The 25294-nt window shown below is 32.8% G+C and overlaps 3 protein-coding genes across 5 annotated transcripts; 2 read left to right on the top strand and 1 right to left on the bottom strand.

Moving 5' to 3' along the window:
• Positions 1-231: 231 nt before the first annotated feature.
• Positions 232-8875, top strand: LOC101248303 (BRCT domain-containing protein At4g02110). 3 transcript variants are annotated; one of them, XR_003247105.2, is made up of 10 exons: positions 232-436; positions 919-1008; positions 1166-1270; positions 1821-1922; positions 2038-2122; positions 3873-3942; positions 4032-4076; positions 4684-7042; positions 7144-7360; positions 7982-8875. XR_003247105.2 is itself a non-coding variant. In XM_010323571.3 (10 exons), the coding sequence occupies exons 1-10, from the start codon at positions 356-358 to the stop codon at positions 8549-8551; spliced, it is 3714 nt and encodes a 1237-aa protein (XP_010321873.1). In that variant the 5' UTR covers positions 239-355; the 3' UTR covers positions 8552-8875. The 3 variants fall into 3 exon arrangements, 2 of the variants coding, with proteins under 2 accessions (XP_010321873.1, XP_025887198.1); XM_010323571.3 differs by having other exon boundaries at positions 239-436; positions 4684-7032; XM_026031413.2 differs by having other exon boundaries at positions 239-436; positions 2038-2156; positions 4684-7032.
• A 6973-nt stretch (positions 8876-15848) lies between these two features.
• Positions 15849-18827, top strand: LOC101267897 (uncharacterized). Its single transcript, XM_004240526.5, has 3 exons — positions 15849-16101; positions 16728-17116; positions 17222-18827. The coding sequence occupies exons 1-3, from the start codon at positions 16036-16038 to the stop codon at positions 18492-18494; spliced, it is 1728 nt and encodes a 575-aa protein (XP_004240574.1). The 5' UTR covers positions 15849-16035; the 3' UTR covers positions 18495-18827.
• A 407-nt stretch (positions 18828-19234) lies between these two features.
• Positions 19235-23815, bottom strand: LOC101267027 (small COPII coat GTPase SAR1A). The gene is made up of 3 exons (XM_004240523.5): positions 23405-23815; positions 22482-22613; positions 19235-19785 (listed from the first exon to the last, which is right to left on the bottom strand). Exons 1-3 carry the CDS (start codon positions 23531-23533, stop codon positions 19465-19467), a joined length of 582 nt encoding a protein of 193 aa, XP_004240571.1. The 5' UTR covers positions 23534-23815; the 3' UTR covers positions 19235-19464.
• Positions 23816-25294: the final 1479 nt, after the last annotated feature.

Below are 25294 nucleotides of genomic sequence, written 5' to 3'. Positions count from 1 at the left end.
TATACTATGAAAGTTTGAGGTCAAATTTAAAATTTAAAATCAAATTTAGGATCCAATATATGTATTATACCAAAATAAAATCACCAAAAAATAAGGGCATTTGTTCGAATGATCCATTTAAAGGATAAAACGTGGGAAAGAAATGGAGATGGGCTTTCAAAGCCCAACTGTGTGTTTTATTTGAGGCCCAGTAATAAGTGCGCCAAAATAAAAAAATTAAAAAATACAAAATCCCTCCAATAATTTGTCCACTCCTTGCTCGAGAAGCTTTGTGAAATTCAACAAATTTCTAGGGTTCATATTAATTTTTTCGTGTTGCTTCTTCCATGAAAAAATTGTTCCATTGACTCAAGATATGTTGTACGAAGACAGCTCCAAGATTTTCGTTGGTGTTCGTTTTGTTCTAATTGGATTCGACCCCCATAGAAAGGAACAGGTAACCCCTTGTTTAATTTTCTTCCTCAAAAAAATTGTATTTTTTTCAAGTTATATGCGAGCATTGTCGGTAGAAATGATCAATAGCAAAATGGATACGAAGTATTTGTACTGTCACACTCTAACTAGATTAAGTTTGAGGCAGAGTTGATTGATTTAATTGTACTTTTTTCCAAGTTAATTATGGCCATGTGAGCTGAGGAGAGTAGAGTCGGTCTCAAGCCAAGATTAAAGATGAGGATACAATGTTTTGAATTGTGAGATTTCATGTTGTTGATGCAAAGCCAGTTGAATGATTTATTTGTTTCAAGTTCAAGTGTTATGTTCTTTAAATGGAGTAGTTATGATTGATTTTTTTCATTTCCATGTTCAATTGTTATGGTGTAGTTGTAATTGTTTTTATGTGCGTGGAAATTTTTATCTTTTTGATGGTTGCTGTCATTGTTCTACTATAAATTTTTTTACCTTTTTTTCCTTTTCTAGATTCAATCCAAGCTGGTGGAGGGTGGCGGAGTTGATGCAGGCAAATATGGACCTGATTGCACCCATCTTATTGTTGATAGTATTATCTACGTGAGTGTGGTGAACATAATTGTCCTTTTCTGATTTTCAGGGCGACTTTCTTTTGCATCTCTTGCTGCTTGATTTCTTATCCCTTTTTTTGTACGCAACGCAAACGGCATTCCTCACAATTATAACTAGGGTTTAACATAGTGCTTTCTGGAAACAGGATGACCCCATATGTGTTTCTGCTCGACGGGTTGGAAAAATAGTTGTTACCAGCTTGTGGGTTGCACACAGTTTTGATTTGGGAATGCCTGTCGATCACCATTCTGTGAGTTCCTCTGGAAATTTGTCTTTTATTTGTTGGAAAATACAGTCTGCTGGCTTACAGTTATGCTTAGTTGATTGGTCCTTCTTCCAGCTGTGGTTGCTTAAACAGTAATGGCTACAATGAATGTCTTTATTGACATATAATTTTATGATATAGTGGATAGGACATATCTCTTGGGAAGTATTTGCATTAGTTTATAATACCACTTTGGTGCATGAAAGGATCTTTAATATTATGTGTTTATGAGTCCATTTTGTCAGTGGCTATTCAGTTTTAAAGGCTTTTGCTCTGCAATATTGCTATTAGACAGTCAATAATGCAGTAAGTTCAGTAGCCTGTATTTTTTTTTATCTCATATTGAGCTTAGGGAATTCTATTGAAATTTTGAAGGGCCATGATTTTGGGTTTTTGGTGGTCATGTGAATCTATCTGTTGTTTTCTATCTGTTCCATTGCTCCCTTAAGAATTCTATGTCAACTTTCCATAGACCTGTAAGGATAATTGATTTTTCCCTTAAATCAAAACTCAATAGATTCACCACTTCTTACAGGTCATGTATAGACCTCCAAGAAATTTGAATGGAATTCCAGGTGCTAAATCACTGATAGTCTGCTTAACTGGGTATCAACGGCAAGATCGAGATGATATTATGGTTTGTAAAATGCAGTTTGTTGTTCATCAATTCTTTTACTTTTCAAAGAAGTTAAATATTTTCTGATGAGGAGAATCTAACAGTTGCTTGTCACATGTTTGGCTCTTTGTTCTAGACAATGGTGGGATTGATGGGTGCAAACTTTTCAAAGCCGTTGGTGGCAAACAAAGTCACTCATCTCATATGCTACAAATTTGAGGGTAACTATCCCCTTTCCAGCAGTTGCTATCGCTGGTTGTACTATATCTCTCCTAATTTCTTGTTTTGCTTTATTAAATGCTTAATCCTAGAGGCGGTGAATGGGAGTTTCAGGTGTTTTTGCACAAATGTCCTTTATGTTGATGATTCATTATGATGTGCTGCTGCTGGCTAATTTTTTCCCTCCCATATCATTTCTTGCCTTAATTTATGATTGAATTTACGTTTAAATTATAATATGTAGAAGGCTTGACCTGGGGAGAAATGTTGAGTATGTGTATCTGACATGGGTAGTTCAAAGCAAACTGAAGATCAGGGTACAATAGCATGTAATCTAAGATATTGTCTGCAGTTGCAAAAATGAGTATTGCTGTTACCTTATAAGCATTTAAAGAAGAAAAAAGAGGAAGTCATTAAAGTAGTACTAATATACAACTTTGAAACAATATGCTGTGATTTTAGAACAATGTTGATTCATTATAAACGTAAAACCATTACTTCAACAACATACCAGTGTACTACAAGTGGGGTTTGAGTAGGATGTATGCAAATCTTACCACTGCCTTTGTGGGGCAGAGAGAGTGAGAGACTGTTTTCTAAAGACCCTCAGGCCTCAACACACAAGAGAAGAGAAGAAAGGGAAAATTGAGAAAATAAAGAGAACTTTCTTTTGAAGCATGGATGCAAGGAGAAAATAATATGAATACTATACAATATTACTAATGTGGGCAAGTTCAGAGTCGGCTAGCCCCTTGCCTATCCCACAGAAAGTGCAACACCACTCAACTACTTACTAATCTTCTACTCTATTCCTCGACCTGCATACCTTCCTATGGTCATGTCTTTGGTAAATTGAAATTGTTCCATGTCTTGTCTAATCATCCCCCTTCATTTCTTCTCCGGCCCACCTTTACCTCTCCCAACTTCTTCTATAGCCATCCCCTCACAGTTCCTTGCTAGCGTATCCGCACACCTCTTCACATGCCCGAACCTTCCCTGCCTCCTTCATCTTGTCTGCCACATATGTCACTCCCATCTTATCACGTATTACTTCATTCCTAATCATATCTGTCCTAGTATGCCCACACGTCCATGTGAGCATCCTCATCTGAACTACATTCGTGAACTACATCCTATTCAACAATTTGAGAGAATAATGACAAGGAAATTGAAATATTCTGTCCGTGTCAATTTATGTGGTACTTTCCCTTTTCAGGACCTCCCAAAAACATTGATACATTTCCATTTTTATAAAACTTTCAAAATTTAAATTCATTGATATTTCTCTATCGTATAACTTTTCTACCACTACTTTTGTTTTCCTTCTTTGCTAATATAATAAATAAGTTAAATTACTCATTAGATTTCCTATCAAGTTAAACACCATCTCATGATATAGGATGAAGCAAGTATTATGAAAAAGAGGACTGTGATACAGTATGAGCTAATTTTTTCATTTGATTCTCTTTCTTTTCTTTGATGATTTACTATGTGATATGTCATATGTTTAGGGCATTGAGGCTTAATGAATGAGCCTCAATGACATGTTCGTTAAGCAGTCTGTCGATTTCCATGACCTTTGATAAATCAGTCTGTCATACTACTTATGTCTTAAATTCTCTTTTCTCATTGAACAAAGATAAGGAAGAAAACTACCCCAAAAACCATTTGATTTTCACTCTTTAACATGTCTGTTGTGATATGTATATACAACTGTGTATCAGTGCTAATTGAGGTCATTACATTTGATAGGGGAGAAATATGAACTTGCCAAGAAAATGAAGACGATTAAGCTTGTTAATCACCAGTGGTTGGAGGATTGGTATGCACGAGCTTTATTTTGTCAGTTACAGATATTTCTAATCTTAACCTGCTATTATGCAAAGTTTCATTTCATGATTTCGTATGCAGTTTAAAGTCTTGGGAAATCCTTTCAGAAGCAGAGTATGATAAGAGGTGCGTCATTGCCATTTCCTGCCTTTTAATTTGAAGTAGCTTCATTGTTTCTGCTGTATTTTGTTTTACTTGGTACTGAATAGTTATAATACTCCTACTAGGTTGCCTTTATATTGCAGAATCTGAAACATATGAAGTTGAACATTGAGATATTATGGAGGCCTGTTTAATTAGAAGGTGAAAGTGTTAAAGGGTGTATTGAAATTGTTAAATGAGAAACATTTTCATGTGATCCAGTTGCAAATGCATACTTCTATGTGCTTAAGTTATATGAAATTAGACCTCGCTAGAGGTTTCTAAGTACCTGCCCAGCCCTTTTTGGATCTGTCAATTTAATGCCTAATGCACTCATTTTATTTTATTTAGAGTTGTGGTAGCTTCTGACGTTGTTCTAAACAAGTTCAACCTCAAAATCAAATTATGCTGCGGACAACGAGAAAAAGAGTAAAAAGCAATAAAGTGATTTTACTCACTTGCTATTAAGCAAGAGCTAATTTTGTTTAGCTCAGGCATAGTATGTTTAGACTTACCCCTCTTATGGGGCTTTCTTGTTAAATGAATTAACAGCAAATAATAGTGTGCTCATGTTTTCTTTTTCTGGCCTTAGTGGGTATGAGTTGGAGATGATGGAAGCTGAAGCCAAAGATTCTGAAGATGAAAATGAGGGCATTGCTGCAAATAGGTCTGCAGAAACAATAGCTATCATGGGTCCTGAAAATCCCAAAAGTCCTAATCAATTCTTTGTGAAGCAGGAAGCCTCTACAAACATTTCAGGCTTAAACACATCTAGAGGCTCGTCAGGTCTTGGGAACAGAAAAGAGCTGTCATTATCTGCTTCAAAGCAGTCAAAATCTGACCAGGTTCCAGCTTTTGAAGAATCTCCGAATAGGCATGATGAAATGCTTAATTCCAACTTCTATAGAACAAAAGAAGAGCCACCATCTAGCATGCAACAAAATGGAAGTGATTTGGTTTCTGTTTCAAATAGTGCCAGGAAGTCTCCTCATTCTTGTTTGTCCAGAGAATTCCCAAGGAAATTCAGTTCTCCAATGACCTCTGAACATATGAAGAGTTATTCAGGAAGTCCTGCCGCTACTGAAGCAGGTATAGGGTTTGATTGCTTTAACCTTTCCTCTCAGAAAGGACTAGAAAAAAGTGAGTTAGGTGTAAACACTCCAAAGAATTTGTCGTTTTCTGGGAAGGGTCAAAGCAGTAAACTGCCTGAGAAAAGGAATATGGGCATTTCAGACAGTAGCTTCAATTCACCAAGGGCTGGTAATAATTTTGAAAGCATACCAGATGGTTATTTGACGGCAAATCGTTCTGAAGAGTTAATAAATTCGTCAAAGTTACATAGTCTAAGCCATAAGGGCAGTCATCTATTGTCTAGGAACCCTGCCCCTCACTTGGACAAGGGTGTTGCTTTGGAAACCATGCAACATTATGATTCAACCATTTCCAATCCTGCAACACTAAGCACTGGGCAAGGGCATGATGAGGATGCCCCGCAAAGCAGCACTTATATGATCGTGGGGTCGAAAGAGACTAGTCATGCTGCTGTTGATGTCAGTGGGCCACTGGATGAACGGCATGATGTCCCATCTCCAGTTAATGAAAGAAGAGATACCCTGAAGTCTAATGTGCTGGCTGAGTTTAATAAAGCTGGAGATGATTCCGTGTCAGGGTCTAAGACATTGAAGAAAAGATCACTTTCCAAGAAGACACTCGGATCTAGACAAAGTCTCGGTAAAGGGGATGGCAGAAATCAGAAAGGTTCTTTACTCATTAACAAGACTGTTCTGACGAATGATTCAGCTGCTTCCAGTAGTGGAGGGAGAGAGGAGACAGAACACCAAAATATCTTAAGCTCTACAAAGGGTGAGGTTCTGCCTGCAGATAATGCTAATTCGAGCAAGGAGATCGAGAGAAATGATTTTTTGAATTCTGAAAAAGAATCTGCCAAAACAAATGAATCCCTAAATGATGATACTGAGGCTCCAGAGGACCAAGAAGATGAAGAATTAAATGTCCTAAGAGAGAAGTCTACTGGTACTGAAGCACAACATTCAGGGCTTCAATCTGCGGAGAAGAAAATAAATGCAAACAAGGTGGTAAATAAAAATGAAAGGGAGGATATTGCAAAGAGTCTTAGTACTGTAAGCAATGAATTTGAAACTCAAAAGACTTCTTCTGGGAAGGTGACCAAGTTAAGTAAGTCAACTTCTGTGGGGAAAGCTTCAGAGGAGAAAGTTCCCGAAGGTCCAAAATGTCTGAAGAAGAAGAGCAAGAAAACTAATCTAGCTACTAAAAGAGCTGCTGTTTCTGTAGAAGGCGCTCTTAGTACTGAAAGCAATGAATTTGAAACTCAAAAGACTTCTTCTGGCAAGGAGACCAAATTAAGTAAGTCAACTTCTGTGGGGAAAGCTTCAGAGGAGAATGTTTCCGAAGGTCCAAAATGCATGAAGAAGAATACCAAGAAAACTAATCTAGCTACTAAAAGAGCTGCTGCTTCTGTAGAAGGCGCAGAAAGGAAGAAGTGCAGAACTGATAGAAACAAAGTAGAAGTAAAGAAAGGAAAAGGATCTCCATCTGAAACTGGAAAAGCCTCAGTAATTTCGACTGAGAATCAATTGAAGAGCTCCATGGATGTGGAGAAGGAGAATATGCCTGTTAATGGACTCCAGAATGCGATTCATAATGATCATGAAGCTGACAGAAGTTCTCCTTATGATACAAAGTCTCGTTCCTTGAAGGTTACAGAAGTACAAAGTGAGCCTAGGTGGTTTATAGTTAGTGGACATCGGCTACAAAGGAAGGAGTTTCAGCAGGTTATCAAGCGATTGAAAGGGAAAGTGTGCAGAGATTCTCACCAGTGGTCATATCAGGCAACGCATTTCATTGTTCCTGCCCCAGTACGAAGAACAGAGAAGTTTTTTGCTGCTGCATCCTCTGGAAGGTTTGACCAAGTACACAGCCCTAAAGAAGTTACCAGTTTTAAAAAAAACTACTCAACCGTAAAGTTATGTCCATTCTCACAAATAAAACATATCATCTGTTGTTTTTACAGGTGGATCTTGAATACAGATTATTTAACTGCTTCTGTTGAGGCTGGAAAATTATTAGATGAGGAGCCATATGAATGGCACAAAAAGGGATTTACTGAAGACTTAGCAATCAACTTAGAGGCCCCAAGAAAGTGGCGACTTCTGAGGGAGAGGACTGGACATGGCGCATTATATGGAATGAAGATAATCATTTATGGAGACTGCATTGTACCACCATTGGTATGGTAACTTGTTGTTTGCTGTATATGTTTTTGAAGATTTGAGTTCCTATGCTGCCTATTTGCAAGAATTTCTTTTTCTTCCATCAACTCTTTTTACGGTGTGTTTTGTATGACGAAGAACTATTTTCTGGAACTTCTTTGATGAAATCATATTCTAGTAGTTGGTTTCCTTGTATTATGGAAAAACAATTTCTCCTAACATGGCATATTCCACTGAAGGGGAAAATGACTTGCATTTGGGTGCAGGTAAATTTTCTTTATAAAACGTAATTCTATCATTATTCTTACAAAGCATAAATTTTACTCATATTACTTAAACATGTAGAACGTCTTTCTTTAGTACTAAAAAATTATCACCAGAACACTATTTTAATATTAAACCCAACATCTTGTGCGGCCAGCGGCATCATATGTCATGTACTTTTATCCCCAATCACAATTGGAAGATGATCTAGAAAGTGACTTCCTAAGATGAAACATTTCCAGTGGAATTATTTTCTGTGGGAAGTTAATTTGTTCCATGTCACATGCAATTGATTTGTAGACTGATAAATTTATCCAGATTGCACTTTGTGTGCATCTCTAACAGGTTATAATATGCTCTCTTTTGTTGAATCAGGATACATTGAAGCGTGCAGTTAAGGCAGGGGATGGCATTATATTAGCAACTTCTCCTCCTTATAGTCGATTCCTTGAGTCAAGTGTTGACTTTGCCATTGTTAGTGAGGTCATGCCACGCTGTGACAAGTGGGTTCAAGAATTCTTAAGGCATGAGATACCTTGTGTGTTGCCTGATTACTTGGTGACTTATGTGTGCAAACCTGGTTATACCCTCAGCAATTATGTGCAATACAACACTCATTCCTGGGCGGAAAGATCACTGAAAAAACATGTCAATCGTTTGGAAGAGATTGTTGAGGAGATGGAGCCATCAGATGACAGTAGTAATGATATTGCATGCCAGGTGTGTGGGTCGCCTGACAGGGGTGAAGTAATGCTGATCTGTGGTGACGAAAGTGGCTCTCTTGGATGTGGCATTGGCATGCATGTAGATTGCTGTGATCCTCCCCTTGAATGTATACCCGAGGAAGACTGGTTTTGCCCAGAGTGTAGCAAGAACATGAGTAATACAAGTACCAAAAGGAAGTCCAAAAAAGGGACGTCTACATCAAAGAAGAAGAAGAAGTGATAATGTGTCTGTTGGCTAAGGTCTGTATAATAGCTTCACTCAAGTTAAGTATATTTAGATTAGTGAAGTAAAATGTACAAAAATAATTATTCACATAGCAGCATCTTGCTGCTTTTGTTGAAGAAGTTGATTTTCAAAGTTGTGTAAAATCATCTCTTGAGACATCCAATGCAGGCTGAGCCCTGGATCACATTTGCCTAGTGTAGATGAAACTTTTTATTTCACCCCTTCATGTTGTATTTGTGCAAACACTTGTGATTTTTCACATTGTGAAAACACTTCCATTACTTTGAATAGTATGCACCCCAAATATGATTTCTTGAATTCAACTCTAGAAAAATGTAAAAAATATTCATTGCTAAACAGCCACTAGCACCCTTCTAATTAACAATACAAGTAGCAAAGCCGAAAATCTATACAAGATGATTTTATAAACACTACAATGTTACACCTAAGACCTTTTGAATCCCCTTTGCCTCTACAATACACTTTTTCTTAATATATCATGGGACTAAAACTCAAACAATTGAACCACTATTCCTATCTAGCTCCATCCTTGATTAACACTACTAATCGAAGATCTCAAGGAAAAAAGATGTTTCTTAAATTCTTGAAACGTGAAATATTTTGAAACAAATTCAACGATTAATATTTGAAACCTGAAGAAATATAATTAGTCAACCAGTAAGTACTCTTTTAACTCAATCAACTTGTGAGTTCCAAAATCATTATTTATTACTACTATGTACCTTATTGGGATCGAAAAGGATAATATTAATACTTTTTACTTACTAAAATAAATAAATATATCCTCAAGAGTATGATATTAATTACATTAAATGTGATCCCATAGGCATATGTCATATGATCCCCATTTAATGATTATCTATTAATCAATATTATTATACTTTAAATTAACCCGTTATAGATAGTAGTTGTATTATGTTATTTTCTTGACAGAATAAGTATTAAGAGTTGCACTAAAAAATGCCTAGAGATTGCTGAGTTAATTTACTATATTTTTAAGGATAGTTGGATAAGATGCATAAAAATAGTATTGAATAATAATACTCAGATTGTCATTTGTTAACCATTTAATTTGATATTTTGGTGTATTTAAAGACAAATTTTTTGTGTAAAACTAATAGAAATAACAACTCATAGTATTACCAATACAAAAGTTATTAATGCATGATTCCAGGGATGAACATCTCAAAAATGCAAATTTTTAATGAGCCATTATAAATATGAAAAGTTATTTTCCTTCAAGCCATTTATCAACAAATTTTATCATCGAAAATCAAAATTTTCAACAATAATCAAATAATATAATTAAATTTTAAATCCGTCTCAACCTATTCGCTCAAGTGCACTACTTTTTTTTTTCTCTTTAATATTTGGCCATCATAAAGATTCGTTAATCTTTTCGTTAGTGGTCATTCACTAATATTCCAGATAGATAGATACCATATAATCACTATTCTTTTATTGGTTTCACGTGACCTTTTTTCTTTCTTCATGTACCATAGAATTATGAAATTTTGACAACTCATAAGAAAATAATATATATATATATATATATATATTAACTCATTTTATTTCTTATATGATAATATTTTAATCTGTCCAATAAATATTTGTATTAGTTATATATTTACGCTATTTTTATACATAGTGAATCATGATATTAACAATACTGAATATTACTCTTATTCGGACATATCATATACATTTAATATAATACGATAAGAAATAATTCAACATTACTAATCACAATATATATTACTAATACTCCTAGATCATCAAAGCTAATCTTGTTTACACCTTATTAATCGACTACTTAAGATAATATAATTCATGACAATTAAACTGTTGTATTGAGGTGAAGAATAAAGTTTTCGATTCTTTTTTCTATTTATCTCCCAACTATATCCATAGAAATGTACATATTGACACAAATTTTTAATGCTAATTAAATCGTAAGTATATTTTATTTTACCTAATATATTCACATACATTTTTTTATCAAAAATATTTTTGATATGAATATGTTTATTCTTTCCTCTCAATGGAATATATTGTCACATGCATGAAGATATTTGACTAATGCTACCGTTTCTTGCGGTCAAAGTTATTGGATCCTCTTACCTAATTACGGCTTGCATGTGAAAAAACATTGACTATTTTTTTTTTTTTTTCTTAATAAATAGTCTATTATATTGAATCACGATCGATAAAATATAATTATTTTTTTTAGTATTTGATGTTTCAACTTAATTATTTCAATTAATTTGAATTTACGATGAAATAAACAGGAAAATCCTGTGATTCCAAACCCAAAAATGTCAATACCTTTAAATAGTAAAAATTTAAGGAATCCTATAGTGTAATTCAATAATTTCATTCTGTCCCGACAAATTTAGTATTTACAAAAAATCCCTTAAATTTGTTGAGCCGTGATACTTTAGACTCTAGTGATACATGGTAAATGATACATGGTAATTTTAAACTGTTGAGAAAAAAAAGGGGAAAAAACGGTACAGTTAATGTTGTTAATAAAACAGCTAAATTTACGGTAACATATCATTAATCAACATAAAATCAGCACTTAATTGGATATTAATTTCAAATTTTGAAAAACAAAGATTATATCATCTATTTTGAAAACAATTTTTTGAACAATCTGTTAAATTTCGAAGTACAGTAATTTTATTGTTGTTACAGTGAATTTTTCAAGATGAATACTTCGATTTTGATGAGACATTCCGGAATTTGGGTGAACGAATTGCAGAATGAAAGTTACAAAATTGACGGAATCGTTGTTGGAGATTCAATTTCGTATCTAATACATGTATCAGAAACATCAACTAAACAATATACACACTGATTCTATATGTATCATCAAGTATAGTTGATGACGCATTTATTAAACTTAGTGAATGATACATTATAACAATTTTCAAAACATGTATCAGAACATCAACTAAACAACTAATACCTTACTGATACATGATATCAGTTTTCAGAAATTCATACTATATGCAAAACATGTGATACATATCTACTACATGTATCAGTGAATTGACTAAACACTGTACACACTGATTCTATATGTATCATCAAGCACAGTTGATGAACCATTTACTAAACTTATTGAATGATACATTATAACAATTTTCAAAATTTCAAGATACATATAAAATATTATGATACACAACAAATTCATGTATCAATTCACCATCTAAAACACTATACACACTTATTCAAATGTATCGGCAAGCACACTAGATTCCTTAAAATTTTTACTAATTTCAACAACAGTTTTAAGTACCAAAATACTAACCCGAGACAATGTAGGCCGAACAAACTTTAACTCTTTGAGTATTGGGATGAGATGAAGATTGTCTACTTGTTTTTATCAACTTAACTTCTTCTAAGGCAAGAGGCACTAGTTCTTATGTTTTTGGTGTGTAAGCAAAAGATATGGAAGTAAGAACAAAATGGTAGAAAGATATGGAAGTTATCCTGCTTCCTAATTTTTTGAATTTTGAAATTCAAAATTTCAAAATTTGGTCTTTTATTTAAAATTAATTAAATTAAATAATTCAAAATCAAAAAGCTGATTAAAAGGTTGAGTGTTTAAATAGATAAAATTTAAAATTTAAAAACTAATTTAAGAGGTTGAGTGTTTTAATGGAGAAAAAATAGGCATTAAAATTGGTAAATGTGTATTATAGGAGAGAGAGTGTAATGTATCTAAAAAATTACACTAAAATAAAAAAAAAGAGAATTATGTAATATTTAAAAAAAGTAGAGAAAATTAGAGAATATAAAAATTATAGTTGTGTATTTAAGTTATTTTTCCCTTTAAGTATAGCATACATAAAACTTATAGTCTTAAATATATTTATACTAAAATTTGTATTGTTTTAAAAAAGGGAATTAGTCAAGAAAAAAAGAAGGAAAATAACAATTAGGTGTTTTTAAATAATATAAATTCATTATTTTTATAAAAATTTTTTTTATAAGTTACGAAAATAATAGACTTGCTTCATTAAACCAAACAACATCATTTGTTATTTTAATTCTATATAATTTAATGCAAAGTCTTGGATTCCCTTGGCTTATTATTATTTTTCTCTCTTTAGCAATGTTACTGATTAAGAATTAATACAACAAACTATATATTAAAAAATGATATATAATTGTTACAGCTGTCTGGATGAGTATATACATTATAAATATATATTATTTAAAATGTTTTATTTTTATTTTAGTTATTTTGACTTTTATGATAATTCGAAAAATTTGAGCTATTGAGGTTGATATATTTTTCATGTTTGATAGGTCTATTTTGCTATGTATAATGCATGTTTAATTACTCAAAAGAGAGCCATCAAATTGAAAGGGAAATAAATAAAATATTTTTATTATTTTATTAATAAAGAGGTAATTAAACAGCACTAATTAACATGGGATGTTTAATATATACCTAATTTCACAATTGGTGTCATCAATTATTATTAGCATCTTCCTAATTTCTGTTTAAATTGACATGACTTTGGTGATACGTTATTGGGAGTTGCATTGAGATAAATAAGATGCATTGATTCATACAAATATTTTAATTTGTAGTGAATTCGATGAAATGTTATTATTTTTATTCAAATCGTACAGTAAATTTCGAAATAACTAAAAGTTTATAAAGTTTAATTCTGAATTCGCTTCTATTTTCCCTCAACACTATACTAGAAACTTTAAATTCGAGTTTTATATTGAAAAATAAGAAGTATTTCTTATACACAGCATAAATTATTTTTTATCGAATTTTCAATATGTATTAAAATATTGAATAAAAAGAGAACACATGATTTTGGACATATCCAATAGGGCTAGTTTAAAACACATTATTAGCTTATTTCAATTCTTCCTAATTTATGTCTGAACTGAAATTACTTTGGACATTATTGAACATCGTCATATTATGGTGAGATGAATAAAACATATCTCAAATCGTGCATTAAAAATTTACTAAATAAGTAAAAACACTAATTCCATAATATAAACATTTGAAATTGTTGTTCTATATTTTCAAAAATCATAAATATCAAATTACAAATTTTCCTTCGCACTCTTTTCTTTTAATCAAAAACTTATAGTTCAAACTTACAATAACAAAAAATAGAAAACATTCAATTTTTAAATAAATCTTACGCAACATAAATTAGTATTTAATTGAGATTTTCATGCAAATACAAACATTGGGTGAAAAAACATAACACATGATTTTTGAATAATCCATTAATATAGTGATGTTGATGAGCATATTAATTAACTAATAATGGAATTAATCATATAGGGTAGGTCAAAATTACCCTACCAATTCTATTTATGATCCTATATCCTAACTGTTAGGCTGAGCTGGAGTTCCAGCACCTTAAAGTTAGACACATGGATGCTAGGTCACAATTATTTAGGTATGATGATATGGTAATCGAGGCATCAAATATTTTCGATGAGATTTATTGAGCAATTTAACATTAAATATACATTATTTGAATTCATTCGACTAAATTGTAATTCATGCGAAAAAGTTTTATATTAAAAATAAAACCTAACTCCAATTCATACATAAAATCTCAAAAATAAAATCTCTAATAGAAAGGAATAAGTATTCGATATCAATCTGTCACAATCTTCATAAAGATTAAAGTTTTGAATTCTGCATCGATAATATCAAAATTCTTTAACGTAATTATAATCATATTACTTTTTTTTTATATATAAAAAAAAGTAGGAGTAATAAATATTATTTTGGAGAAACTTTAAGACAAACCAATATGGTTGTGGACTCAATATATCATGTGCATTCATTAAATAATATCAAAAGCAAAAGAGGGAAAAAAAAATAAAAGCATGATTCTATTACCTTACGCCATAGCACTTGTCACTTTCTCAACACTATCTTTTGCTATTATATAGTTTTACTATAAGTTTTTTTTTTTTTTTTACATTTATTAAATGTATTTATTTTTTTTGTAGATCTAGCTTACCTAGTATCTGTTTTTTCATACTTTTCTTCATTGTTTGGTAGCAAAGAGGATGGAGTAGTAATTAAGTAGGCAAGAACTTTAGTAGTTATTTTAAAATATTTTTCTGTCTCGTATAATTTATCGTATTTCATTTTTATAGATTTATTAGAAATTATCAATTTCAGATAAATTTTAACTATTTTATTCAAAATAATATCTTGAAATATAATCTATATGAATTGAATAATAATGACATGTTCAAAACAAATTGTAAATTACGTCAAAATACTATTAGCAACGTAATTCATAGTTAATTGATATGAGAAATTCAAAAACAAATTAAACGATCATAGAATTCAATATATGTATATATTTCATTATAGTAAAAAATATCAATCTATAATCTTTTAATCACACGACGAGAAGTCGAAAATTATGATCCATTGAGATCTAAGGTGGGTGGGGTGGAGGTGGAAATTAAACAAACAAAAGATAGGATAGATAAGTAAATTAATTATGTTGCAGCAGAAATAAATAAATTCACGCAAAATATTAAATTTTGTTTCGAGGCAACTTGTTGGAGTCTCATATATATATATATATATAAGGGATATTGCATTGGATCTTATAGTTTAAATTGTGCTAATAAATTCAAAATTTAATATAGAAATAATTTAAATAATTAAAAACTAGTTATACTTTCTCAACTTAATATAAGATTAAAAAAAGAGCTTAGACTAGTATATAACTCGTCCGTTCAATTATAGTTGTGTACTATTAATTTTACATAATTCTTAAGAAACTATTAATAAAAAGGTAATTTTATCATATTACCTTTTGAATATAATGAATACAACGTCTATAATTAATGATAAGGCCGGTAAACTATAAGTGTAAACATTATTTATTAATTTTATAAAATGGACAAATATTATTGAGCATCTATGTAATCAAAATTAAATTAGATTACACTAATTTGATATGTTAAACAAAAAATTTAGATATAAAAACTATACAAAAAGCATGTAACTTTCCCTGTAACATGCTTAACACTATACAATTGAAAACACATCTCGTTATACATTGCATCAATAATGATCAATAACTGTAACTCCTTAAGCTTTTATATATATATAACAATAATTAATACTATTTATGAATGTCAATAAATCTAATACTAACTAATTGATTTAATACAATAAAATCGTATAAACGATGTATCAAATCAAACTCAAATAAAACAAATCAATTAGAGGTAGATGAGTAGAGAGGTCTTTACAGAGAGAGATATATATTCTGGCGTGGTTTGCCAGCAATGAAACAGAAGGATCAAAAGCTCTCTGTTTCTCTCTCTCCAAAGCTGGCACTGTATATTCACGCACTTGCTCAATATTAATGTAAACAGAGATACCATTAACCAAATATCAAGAAAGTTCGATTCTTGATCCAACAATGGCTGCATCTCCTCCATTTCTTGCCTCTGCAGAAAAAAAGCCCTGGTGGGTTACCAACAAAAAGGTACAATCTTGATTTTGATGATTGCATTTGCATATATACTTATATGCGAGTGAGTTCGATAGAATTCAGTAACTAGCTTTGGCTCAAACTTTGGAAAAATACATTCTTGAGCTAGAGCTTTGCTCATGGGTTCGATTGAATTTAGTAACTTTAGCTCATATTTTGTGTTTGAAAAACACATTCTTGATTTTATCCATTTTCGTTTCATTTACTTTCTTTGATGATTGCATTTGGATACATATGTGAGGGTGGAGCTAGACCTTTGTCTATGGGGTTTGGTAAAATGCAATGGCTTTAGCTTCAAACCATCTAATTGTGTTTAGAAGACACATTCTTGATTTGACCCTTTTTCATTGCATTCACTATAATTAGTTATAAAAGGGCGGAGGTATAGCTTCACTATGGGTTCAGCTGGCTCAAATCGCGTATTTGTGTTTAAAAAATGCATTCTTGATATTACCCGTGTTCATTTCATTCACTTTTGCTAGAGCTTCATCAATGGATTCAGCAGAATTTTGTTGCTTTGGCTCAAACAATGTATTTTTTAAGATGTGTCTTCTAGGATTCGCAACTCATAAACTCAAAATCCTAGACTCATACTTATGCTCTGTGTTTGTTTTTGTCAGATTGTGGAAAGATATATCAGAGATGCCAAAATTCTTATAGCCACTCAAGAACCAAATGAGATTTCTTCAGCTCTTGCCCTTGTTGAAGCTGCGCTTGCAATTTCTCCGCGTTTTGAATTAGCCCTAGAGTTAAAGGCTCGATCTTTGCTTTATTTAAGGTGTTTTAAGGATGTAGCTTATATGCTAAAAGATTATATTCCTAGTCTGAAAATGCCTAGTGATGACACATCATCTACCTCTTCTTCTGGTTCATTTGATAGCTCAAAGGAGCAAATCAGCCTCATTTCTTATGGTGATGAACCTAACTTCAAGTGCTTCTCTATATCTTATTTGAAGAAGAAGGTTATGGCTAGTCTCTACAAGAATTGCAATAAAGAAGGTCAATGGAGGTAAGCGCACTTCGAATTACTTGTTGTGTGATCGTCTCATTTAAAACTTGAAGTTTTTAGAGGGAACATGTGTTTAATTTCTTAATTACATTATGTCTTAAACAGGTATTTGGTCTTAGGACAAGCTTGTTGCCATTTGGGCCTAATGGAAGACGCAATGGTTCTGTTACAAACTGGCAAACGCCTTGCTACAGATGCATTTCGACGTGAGAGCATTTGTTGGTCTGAGGATAGCTTCTCGTTTTCTAAATTTCCAATCTCAAGCAAAAATTGCTGTACAGCTTTGCAAATTACTGAGTCAGAAACAATATCTCAACTTCTCAGTCATATCAAACTACTCCTACGACGAAAAACTGCTGCAATTGCAGCTCTTGATGCTGGTCTTTACTCAGAAGCTATTAGGCATTTTTCAAAAATTGTGGATGGTCGTCGTGGTGCCCCTCAGGGGTTTATGGCTGAATGCTATATGCATCGAGCATCAGCGTATCATTCTTCTGGTCGAATTGCAGAGGCAATAGCTGATTGCAATCGAACGCTAGCATTGGACCCTTCTTGCATTGATGCTCTTAGAACTAGAGCTGCACTATTTGAAACCATAAGATGTTTGCCTGATAGTCTTCATGATTTGGAGCACTTAAAACTCTTGTACAATTCAATGCTACGGGATAGGAAACTACCAGGACCAATATGGAAGCGTCAAAATGTGGAATACAGGGAGATTCCAGGGAGACTTTGTTCCTTGGCTACAAAAATTCAAGAATTGAAGAAGAGGGTTGCAAATGGCGAAACGGGTAATGTGGATTACTATGCATTGATTGGTTTAAACTGGGGTTGTTCAAGATCAGAACTGGAAAGAGCACATTTGTTGCTAACTTTAAGGCACAAGCCTGACAAATCGACGAGTTTCATAGAAAGGTGTGAATTTGCAGATGAACAAGATGTAGATTCTGTAAGGGATAGAGCAAAGATGTCAGCTTTACTGCTCTATAGACTGATACAGAGGGGTTATGCTAGTTTGATGGCGACAATCAAGGACGAAGAAGCAGCTGAGAAGCAGAGAAAGAAAGCTGCTGCTGCATTGCAACTGATGCAGCAACAAGTTCAGCTAAATCAAGAACAACAACAATCAAGAAGTGAAACTTTTGGCACAGTTGTAATGCAGCAACAAGTTCAGAAAATTCAAGAACTTCAACGATCTGTACCTGAAACTCTTGATTCAGATGTGTGCAATACTGCATTATGTAGTAACACAAACATTACAAATGCGACAGTGTTCAAAGGGGCGTTCTGCAGAGAGCATGCGATAGTTGGGAATATGTTGTCTCAAGCTGGATTTAATCAACCAATTCCAGTGAAATATGAAGCATTGAGTTGTTGAATTTTAGGGGATTTTAGTAAGAGTTCTATAACGAAAAGAGAATAGTTTGAAATGTTATGCCACTGACTCAGCAGAATCTGAATCTGCTCCTATACCGACAAAGATTGTGGTGAGATAACTAGTCTCAGATTCAAGCCTTGGTATGGAAAAGAAATGTTGGGACCACTGCCTCCTTAAAAGGGCCTTACGCGGCGTGAATTCATATTAGCCCCAATGCATGTACTGGACACTGGGTGGGATACCAAAAAAAGAAAAGAACTAGCTTCAATATCATTGTACACATGAGGAAGAAAAGTATTTACCACTGCTAGCTGGGAAAATTTTGTAGTTTTACCCATTTGTCATTTTATTCTCTCCATCCACCACATGCACAGTATTTAATTCAGTATTTAGCTTATCTACTAGCAGTCTAGCACCATTTTGAACCGAGAGTCTATCAAAAATAACCTCTACCTTCACATCACCCCTTCCCGGACCCTAGTTGTTGAATTGCACAAAGTCTAGCACCTTTTTTGATTTAATGTAAAGACTTTTTTAAACCTTTAAAAGTATCAAACTTCAGTCTTTCTCACTTTTGGTAATTAATCAAGTTTTCGATTGCCAGAAAAAAAAATTTGTGTCCCTCTTGTCAGCATTGTTTTCAAAATAACAAAGTATTGTACATGATTGTTTCGTTTGTCATGTTTTCATAGGGAAAAAAATAGGACACATTTGAACAATATATGGAAAAAAGAAAAATATAAGTCAAGAATATGTAGATAGAAATTTCCAGCTACATGTAAATGTTACACAAACAAAAGTATATTCTCATCAAACTACATAGATACCAGAGGATACAAAATAGTTATAGAAGACTGACTGATCAATTCGAAAACAAATGAATAAGTATCTGGTGAAACCAATCTTTTTCCAAAAATGCTGATCTACAGCATAACCAGGACGCCACTTCTTTCAACTTCTATGGCATAACCTACTTTATATATTGAGATACCCACTTAAATCCATCGCCATAACCCATTTTCCGTACAATACTGCACATAAATACCTCCAAAGGACGAACGGTAGAATCAGCAAGATTCACCTTACCTTTGCCAGTTGTGACACCGGTCAAGCCAAGGTGATAACGCAGTTCATCTTCTGAAGCTGCATATGGTATGTCTATCTTGTTTCCCAAAATGAGGAAGGGGACAGTAGCAAGGGCTTCATCAGAAAGAAGCGCGTCAAGTTCCTTTTTTGACTCAGCAAAGCGCTCTTTGTCATATGCATCAACTAGGTACACAACTGCATCAACCTGTGGCACAGCAATTCAAGCCACTTGACACAAAACTACGGGAACTCATTGGCCAGATCAATAGTCACCGGAAAAGAAGGAAATAAGGAAAACAGAAGGCGCAAACTTTACACTAATAAGAAATTATTTAGTACCTTACACTGCACAGCTTAAAATAGAAAAGAAAAGATTGCAACCTTGTAACAAACTACTGGGATGAACTCCAGGGAAGGGGTGGAGAAAGGAACTTTGCTGGAGTAGGTAATGTTTTCATAAGACGAGCAATTTAGTCCCTGATCAGTAATTTGTGACTCCTTCAGTCCTAAGCTTCCATCTGGTCTTCAGCATATGCTCCCTACTTCCCCGGGATAAAAAGTCTAACCATCAGAACAACCTATGTCCTACTGACACTTTAGGGGCACTTTTATCCACAACCATAAAATAAATGAATATAGAAAAAGGTAATTTTCTAACTGTTGAGGGACTAAAACATTATAATTTATCAAAAGAGGGGACAAAACATTATGCATGAGGAACTTTTGTCCTTTCTTTGTTTATTAAGGCAGATTTTTTGAAATAGAGTAAAAGGTACATTAAAATGTGGATCGTAACGAGTCAATTTGGTGTTTCGTGAGATTAAGCACAACTTGTCTAAGAATAGTCATGATTTGCTGTGCTATCTGATCACCCAACTCCCAAGAAAAAAACACGAAAAAAATGTTGGTACAGTTAGGCTGTTAGGCCGACATTAGACTATAAAGCAATCAAGACCAAAATCAAAGATGGAAGAATATCATGAAGCCAAACTTGTAACCTTGAGGGAAAAGGGACAAAAGAGACCTTAATCAGGAAATAATAATTTCAACCTTGGGGAAACCAACTATCATTGCTCTCATGCTATGATTTTCCTTTAAAAATTGGCAAGTGTACAAAGCAATTTGTGAAGAAAAACTGGAGTCTTTTATGGTGAAAATAAATTTAGGTAAAACTAAATGAATTTGCTTTTTAACTTATCATTTCCTTCCCATATCATCTACTCCCTCCGTATCAATTCACGTGACGGTGTTTAACTGGATATGAAATTTTCAATTAAAGATGACTTTTATCATGTAAGCCAAATATAAGCAAAGCACCAAAATTATCCCTTTAACAGAGCGGTGGTGAGGGTTCCACATGTATTTTGTGTTTACATGAGCGGTGGTAGTGTCCCAACAACTCCTTGGGAGACTAAAATGAGGATACTTAAATTTAATAGTTTCCAAAAAAGAGAAGGTGTCATGCTTAGCACAAAAAATAAAAAGGAAGTGTCACAAAAGTTTGGACAAACGGAGTGATAGGTATGAAAACAGTCACCCAAGTGTGTGGCCTACTGATCAATGACTCAACAAAGTGGGTGAAAACCTAGGAGACCGGGGTTCAAATCTCCATACAGACAGAAAACCGCCAAGTGATTCTTCCCATTTGCCTAACTCTTGGTGGGCAGAGTGAACCGGTACTTGTGTAGGTGATAGGTAACAAGGTACTCGTTGAAATAATTAAGGTGCAAGAGCATTATCCAAAATAGAAGTGTGTAAATATTTCAAGGATCTCTAACTCAGATTGACTTTAAAAAGTCAATTTGAGCATAAATTTGAATTTTTAGTTTGCCTACGTCCATTGTAATAAATGTCAGAGCTAAGCTGGACAATCGTTAGAAAAAGGGCGAGTATGGGACTAAATTAGCAGTATGGGGATTTCCGTGGACTGAAAGATAAACAGAAGGCAAATCTAAGACAAATCAAATACTTCAATGGGTAAATCAGTGGTAGATGATGTTGAAACCGCTTGCTACAGATGATAGAATCTTTTGTAAGCTTAGTTTCTTCCCTGAGAGTTCTTTTAATTCTATTCTCACCCTTTCCCTCCTTTTCGGATGTTATTTCAGCACTACTTCGTGTTGTTTTGTCTTTTATGAAATCAACAATGCTTACCATTTCAAAAAAAAATCTGAATTATTTTCCTTAAAAAACTGCTGCATTCAAACATACGACTTCGACAAATTTGACAAACGAATAGCCCACTACACCTTCAGTAAATTTAATTCTCCACACAAATACTTTCTAAGCACATACCTTACAGAGATAAGTGCCACCAATGAAGCACATTAATGTTTTCATGTTGCTGCAAGGGACAGCCAATCTAGAGGCTGTACTAAGCCATCATGGTCATCGAAGAGAAACACAAGTCATATAAACGAAGGAAAAAATAGGGAAGTGTCAAGGAATCTGGCCCAGTAGGGCAGAACAATAACAAAAGTATTACGGAAAAAGCGTCACATTTACCCCAGTACTTTCAAAATATTGTTAGTATATGCCCTTCGTTATACTATTCGATTATAGAACACATGGATCTGATGCAACACATGGCAACTGACTTAAACATCCAGTACAGTTGATATAAAAGGCAATTTTGAGTTTTTTTTACTTTTGGATTAGACTAAAAGAGATTATTTCTTTTTATTAAAACGTAAAAGATGATCAGGTTACAAAATTCAGTTATTGATATATATCTAATCTGACAGAAAGATTCAACACAATCCGCGAAACTTTTCAGTGACCAACACAAGAAAATGCGGAGAATAAAATGATGCAACAAAATGGGCAAGACAAGTTCTACCTATGTGCAAAATTAAAATTACAGAAATAAAAGGTTATCAACATTTAACACACAAGGCATACCTTGGCATAGTAGTCTTTCCAGACCCGACGAGCAATCTGATGACCTCCCAAGTCGAAAGCTTTGAACTTTATCTTTCCAATACTCAACTCTTCAGATGTAGGATACTGCGTTGGTTGATGCTGAACTAGCCTCTGTAAATACCGAAAAACAATCAAAGACGATGCTTTTATGATAAATCAACTATACACAATATGAATCCTAATCACCCATTGCTCATTTCCACTTGATTCATGTTTTCTCAACATTCATTATAATTACTCAATCCATCTCAAATTTCTTTTTTAGTCTGTTCCCCCCAAAAATGCTACCTTTCTACATTTAAAAGCAACTAAGCCATTAATAAGATGATTCACAAGTTTCAAATCTTTTTTTTTAAACTCCATGCGCATCAAGCAACATGACATAATTCCTCCGTCTCTCTCAAATTGATGTAATGTACTTTCTTTTTAAGTTTGACTGGGAAAATAAATTGCTAACTTTCTACATTTAGGAACAATTCAACCACCATGCTTTACATATTTCAAAAGTACATTTTTTTCTTTCTCAAACTTCGTGTTCAGTCAAACAACATAACATAATTCCTCCTCCCTCTCAAATTGATGAGATGCACTTTCTCTTTTAGTAACTTTCTGTATTTAGAAACAATATAATCGATGATTTACCATTTTTCTTAAACTTCGTGCCCGATCAAATAAACATAACATAATTCTTACATCCCTCTTAAATTGATGTGATGCACTTCCTTTTTTAGTCTGTCCCTAAAAACAAATTGCTACCTTTCTACATTTAGAAACAATTTAAACCATATAACAACAACAACATAACCTATATAATCCCAAACAATTTAACCTACATATTTCAAAATTACATCTTTTCTTTCTTAAACTCCGTATCAAACCGAATAAAAGGGAATTAATAGTACCTCATCTTTGAGCATATGAAGAAGAGTGGTTTTGCCAGCATTGTCAAGACCTAAGAATAAGATCTTAGCTTCCTTTTGCCACAAACCTAGAGATGACAAAACTCCATAAAACCAATCCCACAAAAACATTTTTTTTTCAAATTCAAGAAAGATCTGGATTTTAATGCACTCTTTTTCAAAAAAAAAATAAAAATCAGATCTTGGGGTTGTTTATGTGGGGTAATTAATTGTTAAACTTAGAAATCAAAATGATTAAAGAATTGATTAGGGTTTAGGTGAAGCAAAATGGGAAAATGAAATTGAAACTAATTTTTTTAAGGGAAAAACACAAATATATATGGATGGATCTGAACTGGCATTAATTGCTTTATTTTCTTCCTTTTTTTTAATGGTGGTAAAAACTCGACAGGTAATTGAAAATAAAATATTCTTAATATATTAAATCTCCAAATCTAATCAATTTTCTTTTTGATTTTCCAATTATAACATGAATTAAGAAAAAAAAAGAGCATAAAACAAATTAAAGGATCATATATTTAGTTTTTACACGTTAATTATATATATATATATATATATATATATATATATATATATATATATAAAATCATAAAAGAGAATCTTACGTCCGCTTACGTGGCACCATCATAATCAAGAATTCCCCTTTAAATCATATGTATATGCGCCATCATAATCCAGGATTCCCCTTTAAATTTATCTATTACCAAAACTAGTCTTCACATTTCATGAGGAGTTATAACTTATATGAAAAGTTGCTACTTCACGAAGAGTTATGACTTATGTGAAAAGTTGTGATTTTGTTAAAAGTTGCGGCCTTTAGGAAGATTTACGACTTTTATGAAAAATTGTGACTTTTATGTAAAGTTGTGACCTTTTCGAAGGGTTTGTAACTTTTTCAAAGAATTTGGACCTATTGTTTAATATAAATAGAGGGATTTTCTGCCACTATTTTTTGTAGGTCTTTTTTCGTTATAAGGTAGTCAAATTCAAATACATTGATTATGTTTCTTATGAAGTTTATTTCATTCCTTACAGTTTTCTTTCTCTTATTTCATTCTTTCGAATAAGTCATAATTATTCATGTAATTATGGCAATTTCTTTTTACTATTTTAGTAACCTTTTTTGAACTCTGTTAAAAATTTTAGCAACGATGATTAAAATCGATTATCTCTTTCCTTCCTTCCTGCAGGTTTCTTCATGTAAACAAAGAAAATGATTTTAATCGCAATGTGACATTACTAATCTTGAACCTCTCCATCCACAACTCAAAAAAATGTTGAAATGATTCAATTAATTATATTTGGATCTTTAATAACAAAACATTTATTTCTGTCACTATTATTGGTTGTTGTTTTTTTTTTTTTGCTTCGAGGAGTTGAATTTAAATACATCAATTAAGTTTCTTATGAAGTGTTTTTCATTCCTCAAAATTTTCTTCCTCCTATCTAATAAAGCTTAATCTTCAACTGTAAGTCATATTAATTCATGTATTTATTGCAATTTCTTTTTTCTATTTTGATGTTTTTTTTAGGTTGATTGAAAATTGATCTCTTTTTTTTTTGTCTCTTTCTTAGTTTTACTCGTATACTTTTTGGGAAAATTTCTTGTGAGTTGTGCTATATTTGATAGCACAGAACAATTAATATGTGTTAACTAATACACAACCAATATTAAAGTTTGTTAAAAGAACCAAACAGATTACTCTCTTCTTTGCCACACTTAGTATTGATTGCTCATTCTTAGGTATAAACATTTTATATGTCATTGAACCCTTCTTAGAATATTAGTATAGAGACAATTAATTCACTTCTGTTATCGTAAGTTAACTAATTTGTTATATTTCTTCGTCTCTTCTTTTTTAGGCATAATAA

The sequence above is a fragment of the Solanum lycopersicum genome, chromosome 6 (genome assembly GCF_036512215.1).
Source record: "Solanum lycopersicum chromosome 6, SLM_r2.1".
NCBI classification, from domain to species: domain Eukaryota; kingdom Viridiplantae; phylum Streptophyta; class Magnoliopsida; order Solanales; family Solanaceae; genus Solanum; species Solanum lycopersicum.
This window is presented reverse-complemented; position numbering and strand designations above follow the sequence as displayed.